At 33.4% G+C, this 11,780-nt stretch overlaps 1 protein-coding gene across 1 annotated transcript in view; it reads right to left on the reverse strand.

Moving 5' to 3' along the window:
- Positions 1-3,014: 3,014 nt before the first annotated feature.
- Positions 3,015-11,780, reverse strand: part of LOC108686742 (lachesin-like) — a 31,771-nt gene continuing 23,005 nt past the window's right edge. The window contains exons 5-8 of the mRNA XM_018192192.1: positions 7,594-7,725; positions 5,099-5,218; positions 3,699-3,869; positions 3,015-3,352 (exon numbers count right to left, since the gene is read on the reverse strand). Coding sequence (XP_018047681.1) covers positions 3,015-3,352; positions 3,699-3,869; positions 5,099-5,218; positions 7,594-7,725 — 761 coding nt within the window. The remainder of the gene's footprint in view (positions 3,353-3,698; positions 3,870-5,098; positions 5,219-7,593; positions 7,726-11,780) is intronic.

Consider the following 11,780-nt stretch of genomic DNA (forward strand, 5'->3'; position numbering starts at 1 on the left):
ATATATATATATATATATATATATCTATAAGTAGATTCTTTGTTATTAATATGGATATAATATAAAGAGAAGCTATAATATATAAAGTAAAGATTATATTTGACATTTGTTAAAAATAAAGTGTAAAATCTTTTTAATTTTTATATAAATGTCAATTATTAACGTTCGCACGAAGTAAAAGGAATAACTTATATTTTGAAATATGTATTTATTCCATGTACTTCAACTCTAAGCGACAAAAATACGAACATTAATTTGCGAGAACTCTTAACGTCGAATCGGAAGTTCGTGCATCGCGTAAATTTCGTGTTTCTTCTGCACGATAAAAAACGTCTCTCATAAAACAGCTGATGCAAAACAGTTTTCCGATAAATAGCGTTAAAAAAACAAGATGTGTTATTCTTCGATCAGTCTATTTCGATCTACAGATTTGTTTGCCTCTTGCTTCGGCTTTTTGCAAGGTCTGTTGAACAGTTAAATTCAATAGCCACGACGAGATCTATACGAACTCTGCAGCATGCAGGATGTCGGCACAGAGAACTCATCTCGCAGTTCCGGCACATTCGCACCCCGATGTTATCTCCTTTTTCCGTGTTCACCGTGTCGATCGAGCGATGCACGAACTTGTTTGACCTGTATTTTATCTACAGTCCGATTAATCGCCGGTTACGTCTAAACGAGAGAAAAAGAGAGAGAGAGAGAGAGAGAGAGAGAGAGAGAGAGAGAAAGAGAGAGAGAGAAAGAGAGGAAAAAACCTCTCTAACTCACGTGTTGACATCGTGTCGCGTATATTTACAGAGACCCTGTCGAAAGTTTCGACGGAGTCTTTTTGGTCGCAGCAGTGACTACATCCGATCGCATCTAGATACATTCTTGTTATATCGAATAAGGGGAAGACCTATATTTCTTTTTTTCATCTTTTTTCAGCATGACTTCGCTTCATCCTCTCGACTCTATTCCCATCACAAGTCTCAAATCTTCAAACAGCGCTATAGAAATATTTTTAAAGAAAGATTGAACTCGCCAATTTATAATCATTTAAATTGTGATAACAAATTGAATAAAAATTTGAAATATAATATTGTAGAACACAAGAGTTTTTGATTTCATACAATTTTTATAAAATTGTATTTTCCTGCATTTATTTAATATAAAGTTTTTCAATAAAGATATTAGTGTATTTCAAAGGATTTTTATTTGCAAAATTTTAGAAGCACTATCGTAAGGTCTAAATAACTCGGAAGCAGAGTCTTCTCTGTACATTTTTTTTGAATTTACTCGACCTTCATTTATATTTACATCATCGCCAGAGGGACTGACCTACCCAGATAGGATTGTCGCGTACGCAAAGCGCGTCCCTTTGCGTTACTTTTAAGCGACTAATGAAGATCCACGAGGTGTCCCTAACTAACCCTTTTGCTTGCTTTCCAAAGTTCATTCATTAATCTCTATCCTGAATTTATAATAGTTTCGTATGTAAATGATATCCGACGATACGTGAAATATTAATTCTCTTATGAACAACAAGTTAAATATCGCAATGATTTAATTGAGAAGAAGAAAATGACTTACCCTGTTCTTTAGTAAAAATATACTTTATATTTTTTCAATATCTTAAAAACTTTCTTAAAATTCTCGTAAATTATAATTTTACGAAGATAGATTTCTAGAATGCAATTACATGACAAATTTAATGTTTACTTTAAAGTCATGATTAAAAAGATAAAAGCTGCCAGGGGGGAATTATATATAATAAATGATAGAGGGTAATGAAGATAATGACCAGGCAGTCGATGTCAGATTCCGTTAGAATCAAGCTTTTCTCCCCTTAAATAGATTGGTTTTCTACCCTTCAAAGATATTGGATTTCGCGATCAATACTTAGAGCGAGGCACGTAATCCGAGAAAGCATTTTGACATCGCAAAAAACGTAAAGTACATCAAATAATAATTAAAGTAGAAATCTGTAATATTCAGAGATTTCTTTATAACGATTACCCTCTTTAAATATATTCTGATAAGCTTTGAGAGAAAACTTTCACCATTATTAACAGCGGAGATAATCGTTTCCTACAAGATAGTAATGTAACATTGAATATTTTAAGATTGACTTTATTGTAGAAAAAAAAAGAAATATATAAATGATCACGTTAATACAAAATAAAAAAGTTATGTAATTGCATTTAAAGTTTTCAGATAAGTTTATAGTGAAATATACAGGGTGTTCGATAAGTTTTGGTTAATCGATTTTATATTAGAGCAGATTGAGTCGAAAAGTGCTCTACCATTTTGCAATTTTCGCATTGATTAACGAGATATTAATTACTAAATATTGGAAATTTGTTTTCAATAATTTTTTACTCAAATACTATCAACTTCACAGAAAAACAGCAAGAAATAAAAATTGTTTATTTTCTTCTTATAAGGTTCTAAGAATTTTTTCAAAATTTTTTCAAAATTTTTTAATATCACATTTTTTTTATGGTGGCAAAAATAAAAAATGTAGTATTAAAAAGTTGATAAAAAATTCTGAAAAAATTCTTAGGGTTCTATGAGAAGAAAATAAATAATTTTTGTCTCTTGCAGTTTTTCTGTAAAGTTGATAGTATTTGAGTGAAAAATTATTGAAAACCAATTTTCGGCAATATTTAGTAATCAATATCTCATTAACCATTGTAAAAATTGTAAAATGATAAAGAGAACTTTTCGACTCAATTTAGCCCGCTCTATCTATACAAAAGCAATTGGCCAAAATTTACGGAACACCTGTATATTAATAATATAAACAATAAAAGCATAAAAAAATTCACAATAATTCCAAACGTGTGTTAATTTAAAAAATTTCAAAAAGTCAGTGCTTGAAACTTTAAATCAACGTTAATTAATCAAATGTTAATTCTTCTACCTGTGTCGCGCAGGATCGAGATTTTAAATTTATACTTCTTCAACTCGTGGATCTTTATAATCGCAGTTTCTCTCATAATCATTTATTTTTGAAGCTCTTCGCCATCGTCTTACAAGGTGGTCGGCAGAAGAAGCAAAAGCAAAATCGCGGACACCGAGGGATGCCTGAGATTCGCGGCATTTACGGTGACCCAAGGCGGTGGCGGTAAGGAAGGCACGACGGGCCTATCCGTTCTTTGGCCCTCTTGAGTGCTACCAGTCATGATCTGCGTGGTACCGAAATCATCATCGCTGTTGATGGAATCACCTTCCTCCAAAGCGCCCGCTTGTCCTCGCCTGCCGCTGCTGTTGTTCTTTTTTTTACCTTTCAGTACTGGCTTCTTGCGCTGCCTAATATCCGTGTTCTTCATGAGTGTCGTCGGTGTCGTCTTCGCAGAAAGATGCAGCTCTAAATAGGAAATGATAAAACATTATGGTATACTGCGTAATATGCTGCATAATAATGTTGAGAGAATTATATTAAATAATGCTAATGTAAAAAAAATTGGAGTTTTTAGAATTTACTGATAAAGCTTATTAATTTATTGATGAAAAATAACAGAAAATTTTATAATTCTAATCTAACATCACACACGTGAAAATTGCAAATAAAAAGATCGATATTATTTTTAAATACTGTCAAATATATCGCAAAATATATTACTCGTTTTATAATCGGGAATGAGCTATTAGAGAAGAAGATAATAGGAGCAGACAAAATACAATTTTAGATAATATTAGAGAATTCTTTGTACCTTGTAACCGAACTACGCCGTCGTACTTTCCGAGCGCGTTGACGGACGAGCACACGTATCCACCAAAGTCCCGTTTTTCCAGGGAATTGACAGTGAGATTCATTTGCCAGGAGTACTCGTTCAACGGTTGCTCCGTCATTACGTATTTGTCACTAGGCAGCAGTTTCTCGCCTAAATAGAAAGCGAATGGAAATATTGCGCTGTTTTTAATTGCGCGGCTCTTTCATGTGCAGCAGAAACGTTCGCCGCGGAATTCAATTTCTGTCCCACAAAAGCGATCAAAAATACAATCGTGCAATATAGGCTGATACGATTCAGTAAAATGCTGCTCATTTAAAACGCGTTGAATAACAGACAATTATTTAACTTTAAAATTTTAACTTTAAAACAGTGCGCACGACTAGTTTATTAAATGTTCAAATTACGTTTCAATATGTTTCCAAGTATGCTTTAATATTCGAAAATAAAATGTTTACTTTAACATCAAAGACAGCTAATGTTTGGTAAAGTAAATTCTTACTACTAATACACCGAGGAGCAATAAAAATTTTTGCAAAAAATAAAGATTCAAATAAACAAGATGAAAAACATATTCGTACCTACACTCGAGTCAATAACTGCAAGAGAAATGTGTAGCTTATAAACAACACTTTTATGGTTTTCCAATCAGAGCGATATAAATGACTCAATTTTTGCTGTACAACTGTATCAATTATTCTCATATGTATTTTTCAATATTTGTGTATCGTTTATTGCGCAGCATAAAGTAACGCTTTGAAATCATCCGCGAGAAACTGTCGTCGTTAATCAAAAATTTTCAAACGCATTGATTTTGACGGGAAATTTATGGAGCTTTTTTTCGGAACGGCAGCGCGTTTACGAGCAATTCACGAATTTACATATTTGATTAACGCGTCTAGTGCAAAAAGTCTCTTCGTGACGCGACAAAACTATAATACAATCGCGTGAAATATGTGTATGTGTGTGTATATATACATGCGTGTATGCGTGGATGCACAGATTTTCAATCTAACGCAATTCTGACTTGCAATCAATATTATTATGGTATGTTGGAGTTTCCGCTTTAGAAACTGATTGCAGCCATTCTATGGTTAATCAAGAGTGCAAATCTGTTAGTGTAATGTGAGATAATACAAATTATGGGTGTCTGATTATCAAATTCAAATTTTAACAAATTTTTGACTGGACTTAATTTAATTCGTGAGACAGCTATTTTTTCAGCAATTTTTTACGAATCCAAAAGTATTTGTATTTCGAGGTTCCCAAAAACAGATTTTATATTAGAAAGTATTTGTCTTCCCAAATTGTATAGATAATTCACGCTTTGGAAATAGCAGATTATACGAAAAGTAGATCATATGAAATATTCTGTCTCTCACCTGCATCTCTGTACCAAGTATTCATAGCATGCGGCGACGCTTCGACATAACATTGTAGCACGACGTCGCTATTAATCGGCGCGGCCACTAATTGATTTGTCACTTTAATAAGAGGTGAAACTGAAACAACCGATCATTAAATTATCACAATTAAGGAATAATAATGTAGTCTCTGATTCGATAGAGAATAGCACGATATTCCGTCGTCTTTTTTTAATTGTTTGCTCTTCGGCGAGCAAATATTTTGCGCTTATCAAAAAACGTACATTATTAATATCAAACATCCGAAATAAAATAACAGTGAGTAAGTATGTATTGTTCTGCACATTTTCAGTTTTGTATAAATCTTCATATTTTTTTTTAACGCAACATTTCTTGTCCTAATAAGATTACGAAGATTATCTTAAATAATTACTTGGTTAATTAAAAAAGAATTGTGAAGGCAAAAAAATTTTACGCGTTATTTAGAGGCGAGCAAAATGAGGTCAGACAGAAGACCAAAATAGATGGAATAAAAAAATAGAGTAAAAATACGTTTGGAATCCCAAAGGAGAGAGCGTGCTTCTCATTCAAGAATTAACTGGTTCTGTCGCACTTTGTGCACGAGAGCCAACGGTGGGTTAATATTACATTTCGTAAGCAGCGAATTAATGCGAAACCCTTTGCGCTCAAATATTTACACGACCCGCGACGACGTGGATAAATCGTCAAGCCCGCCGGTTAATTTTGCAGTAGCGCGCGGCCGGAAGTTTCACGCGCGAGAAAAACGCCCAGCGCGGGTGAACTTCGGGGGTTGATAAAGTTTTCATTTGCGAATGCCGTTAACCAAATTGCACGGTGATTTTTTAGACTCCCGATACGCGAGGCGTATAACGTTGCGAACAATGCGCGCATTCCCGGTAATTCTATTGTTTCTCCCAGAATGTTATTGGCATACTTTTCGCAACAAACGTTGTCTTCCAGTGATAAAACTTTGGATTGCTTAACATTAAAACAAACAATTTTTACGTTATTGTATGCGACATTTAAAAAAAATATACAAAAATATGTAACAACATTGATATAAAAATATTTTAAATTATGATCAATGTTGATCATAAAAAAGTTGAAAAAATATTTGTTATACTATACTATAATGATAGAGTTTTTTTTCGTATTGTTTCGTATTTAATATTAATAAAGTTGTGCGATAGTTCTAGGGGAAAAGTTTTTGAATGGGAAATTGAGATAATATAGATATCGAAAAATGTTTTAAAGTTTAACTCAACCTCATTTCCTATTGAAAATCTCTATCTAGGTATATTCCTAACCACAGCGCTGTACAGAAGCCAGATGATAGTTTTACCACCGATATTGAAGAAGCATTAATAATCGATATAATTCTCACTAGTAATTAAAGTACATTATAATAAAATTTACATTTACAAAAGAGAGCTCGACATAATTGAAATGAAAACGCTGTACTATCTTTAAAATTCATTATCCTGATAAAAAAAAGTTTCTTAATATCTCGTAATAATTTTAAGAATTTTTTACATTTTAAATTTATAAAGTGTTCTAAATATCTTAAATTATTTGAGATTTTATAAATTTTCATCGGAAAAAATTTGTATAAAATTCTAATATAAAACAAAAATTCTAATATATTTCAGAATCTACATATACAAAGAATTCTAAAAAAAATATTGACTTTCTCAGCATTTCTGTAAAGTATTTCAAATCATATAAAACAATCTAAACAATTTTCTAAAAGAGTTACAAAATTTATATAAAAATTCTGAAAAATTATGTAAAAAAGATGAAAAAATTTTTTCATCATGGTATGCGAATTATACAAATTACAATATTTAAAATAATAAAATTTAACAGCAAGAAAAATCAAATTATACCTACATATAACCTAAGAATATTATACAAATTTTAAAATCTGTGGATAAATCTTGAATTAATAGGAAATTATAAAAAATCTCATAATTAGTTAAAATTTGGAAGAGGCATAGAAGTATAATGTTTCGATGTAACATTGTTTCAAGCACATATTGTCTTAGCAGCATTATAATCATTATATACCCGGTTTAATTAAACAATTAATTAACGCTCTCATCTTTATCCGTCTTGTCATACGTGAACTTATGAAAGACAGCGAGTAATTATGCAATATAACACACAAGGATCCAGGGGAATCCTTCAATATAATAACTTTTAAAGTAAAAATCTATAACTTTTCAGACAATCGCGTTTCTTTGTAATTAATTATCATTCAATTATGATGCTTTATCTTCTATAAATAACATATTGTTTTTTTATTTTGAGAAATTGAAGCTTTCATAATACATTTCATTAACGTGCGTGATTGACGGTGCCTATATCCGTTGCTCGACAATCGTGAGAACATGACTGGGATAATGTTCGGGCATTCTGCCCTGGTAATGTATTCAATGTGACGACGACGAGGCAACGGCTAATTAACGTCCGCATCGCGGCGTGATACCTACAGTGAACATCGACGGAGTAACGCTTGCTGACCGTCGGTGGCACATTGTTGCTGGCTATGCAGAGATACGTGCCCATCTCTTGTCGAAGCACTCCCGTCAGTTCCAGCGTCTCACCGACGAAGGTTTTCAGAGCTGCAACCGGGAAGATCAATATTTAGAACTTTTAACATTGTACATATCTTCTTTGTGCGACGTAATATCTCCCGGGAGACAAAATAATCTATAATATTTTTTCCAGTCTTCTTTCTTTCAATTGCAAAAATTTATGTTTTTATATCGTATAATACAATGTTAATAATTTTGCATGTGGCCACAGTTTATGTAGATGTTATTAACTTCAGGTACGATGAATACATTCCGATAAAGTTTACTGAGATTTGCGTTGAATGTATATTTGATGTGTATGGTCGTCTACATAAAATCACTAGCATAATTTTCATATGAAAATATATTTTCGACATGAAAGTTTCAGTTGAATTCGTGAACGTGAGAGTATTGTTTAGAATTTAATGGCATACTCGCATCATCCAATCATCAATGTTGTTAAGAGTGGAAAAAAAGATAAAAATTAATATCGAGTTATCACAAAAATTATTTATTTAGTTTCAAGCATTATTATGAACGACAGTTTTTAATAATTATATGTCTTAAAAAGATTTTTGCGCTTACAGTGCTTGTAAGCATCATTTGTCCATGTTGTATTTAATATTTGATAGATAACATTTGATAACAAGGATAAACTGATATTTAGTGTGTAAGCGTGAAAACGGAACGCAGTCTCCAGTCAATCAGCGCTCAGTTTAGAACTGAAAAATGTATTTGCACATTTGCATATAAATATCAAACATCAAGATCCGTTTCGAACAAAAATAAAAAATTCTTGCTATTTAATAAATATTTATATATTGTCAAAATAAAAAAGATAAAAATATTATCTAATATCTTTATTTTATTATTATAGAGATCTAATTTCCATTTATAATATTGTACTTAAAATAATTATGTATTTTATCGAACGCTCTAATTGAAACTATATTATTATTAGCTTACGCGCACCCCCAGCACTTTTCCGACCTTATTATTAAATCAATATAAAAAGACTTCTCGGAAACCACCGCTTAAATTTCTACGAGAGACAGTCAACTGGAGTTGTTCCGACGACCGTCAAATTTTGAGTGTCGTTACCGGGAATTGTTGTAAAAGTTTACGGCGTATATCCAGTCCCGCAATCCCGTTTAATCGACAATACGAAAAAGTCACGTTGTCGCGAACGACGCATCCGCGAGGTGACGAGATCTCGATTGCCAACTTGGGTGACTCGTTCTCTTATGTCTTCCATCTTTCGCGATATACGGAGGCATCAGTAGGAAGAAGAAGGCGACTTTACGATCATTCGTTCGTGCGCTATCGTTCGTTATTTTTCTCTTCCTCCTTCTCAGACGGATCTTCTTCGTCGATCTCCTGCCAAAGTCCTTCCCGCGTTTAACGAGTGTCACCCCGGATGTTCTCTAGGTGTCTATTTTTACGACGCTTCGAAGATCAGGTTGACACGGATGGGCAAAGGAAAGAACGATAGTTGAAGGAGAACGATGGCAGTCGGGGAAAACGAAAACGGTACGAAGTGGCGATTACGATCGGAGAATTTCTTCTTTTATGTCTGTTCATCCTTCTTTCTATCCGCCTCGAAGATTCTCGAGCTCTCTCATTTTTTTTTCACACGAAAACTCCTCGACTAATCTCTCCAGCGAGAATGACGCTAAGAGCTGACAGGTCGTCGGGGATTCGGAAATCCTTCCAGCAAGATCGCAGTTTGTACACGGAATGTACTCCGCGTATAGCGGATCGGGGATTACCTAGGGTGACGTGGTTGGATTGCTTGTAAGAGCGGTCAATAAGTGCACTTTAACTCGCGAAGGACGACAAGTGGATTCTCATCCTCGACCTCGTCACGCGGGGTCGTTAACCCTTGTTAAACTTTAATCTTTCGGGTAGGATTAATCGCGAAAATGAGTTCACTTGAAGTTTATGGGACTTAGAACGATTCTTCTACAATTTCTCTTAATCCGCGGGAGGCGCTAAATAGATCTTTATACGCTCAATGTGAGATTCTCTCGGCGTGAGATTCCCTTCTGACAGAAATGAGGAGGAGACACATCGTGACAATAACGAAAAATGGAGGACGGCACGATGCGAGAGGCGCGTCGTAGAATTCAATATATGTATTTATCGATTTATTTATTTTACGATTAAATTCAAAGCAGCGCGTCGTAATAATTTATGGTTTTAGACGTACATCTACCCTCCCTCTTTCCTCCGCGTATGCATTGTGAGGGAGTGTGCTTATGTATTTGCCGCGGAGTGTAAATTACCGTTCGCGCTGTAATTAATTACCGACGGGCTCGAGTAAACGCGAGAGACGATCGATTATTCCGCGCTGATGCGTCTCGACACTTTATCGCTCCGACACTTTTCCAGCCGCGTCGGCACGGCCGTCTTAATTAGAGAATCGACATAATCGTGGCACTTTCTTCCCGGGAGCTTTGTACATATCGCTGACTCTTCTTGAACTTAATCCCGCCTAACGGGGTAAAAAGAATGGATGTTATCAATGATACTCATAAAAAAACGATTGCGTTTCTTCATCACTTCCTGTAGCCGAAAACTTTTTGTCCTTACGCAAAGGATATCTTCGTTATTTATAATAATCGTTATTGACAATAATCAAACGTCACTTTTGCACTTTATACTGATATATCTGAAAATAATAAATATTTAAGCATTATACATAAATGACGTGATATTGTTCTCAAAAACTTTTCTCCGAAATCAGATTTTGATTTAATTCTCTTTTCAAATACTGTTTCTCATAATGAAATTTATGTATTTTCTATTGTACAGTTTCTATGACATCTGCAGTATTCAATAAATTATTCTGCATTCAACAATGGCAATGAATCAAAGACGCAATTCGATAATAAGGCTAAGGTGACCGAGAACGAGAAACCATGTCGGCATGCACGAGCATGTCGTTACCTATGACCCTGTTTCTGCAATATGTCCTGCTTCGCAGTTAGAATTCGCCGTTCAACATGCATCCTATACCAAGTCAGACGTTAACTTTGAACGTGTGAATCCTAAACTAATGTCAAATCCTCAACTTCAAAGTATAATTCCAAACACTCTGACCAACTTTCTACTTTAAAATAACAAATAAGCATTATTATCGAAACTCTAAAGAGATATCTTTGCAGAAATATATATATTTTATAACAACTGGATGAATTGATTAATTGTCAATTTCTAATTGTCTTTACAATCTATTTAAAAATACACTTACTTCATATTAGACTTTCGCATTTTAAAAATATTTTTCGGTAGTTTTATCTCTCTAAATTAAACAGAGAAATACATTTTCACTATCGATTAGTATCGAATGACAACGTTCGAATGACAAGAATTTTGTTAAATCATCATTTTAATAGAAGTTAAACAGTTTTTAGTAGCAAACCACACTCTGATTTGTGCGTAGACTTAAATACATAATCAAAATTTATTCCTATTTTGAGCATAATATTATTAAACAATTATTAATTAGGGTTATAACTTAATGAGATGTTTTATTAAATTTAATTATAAAGGAAAATTCGAGTTTAATACTTCGTTTTTATTTACATTTGGGAAACGTCGCATGCGAGTAAACGTCGGCATGATATTATTATCATTATTGTTCCGTTGAAACCAATTAGTATCATTAAATTCGAGAATATGAAATTATTAATGATGAGTAAAAGGAAACATAATTGGCTACACAATATTCGGGTTACGATGAAATATAAGCATCAAGGAATTCCTCAGAAAACACAATCCGTTTCTATTTAACAATACAATGCAAGGTAAATTTGAATACAAATTAAATTCAGTCATCTTTATATAATACGACGTATCATTACATGAAGTCTCGGAAAATTCACAAAATTTTTTAAGGAAAGTTTTAATTTTAATTCTACATATACATAATATTATATAAGGTTAAAAGAGAGTGCAAGCTCTGTTTTTGGAATATCCTGTAATATAAATAAATCCGGTTTACATTTTGCCCACTTCGCGTATCTCAGACGGTCGTAATTTGCACTGTTTGACTCTGTTGAATCTGTTATTATTCCGACGATATATATATATATATATAT

Source organism: Atta colombica, unplaced genomic scaffold, assembly GCF_001594045.1.
Source record: "Atta colombica isolate Treedump-2 unplaced genomic scaffold, Acol1.0 scaffold189, whole genome shotgun sequence".
Taxonomy (NCBI): domain Eukaryota; kingdom Metazoa; phylum Arthropoda; class Insecta; order Hymenoptera; family Formicidae; genus Atta; species Atta colombica.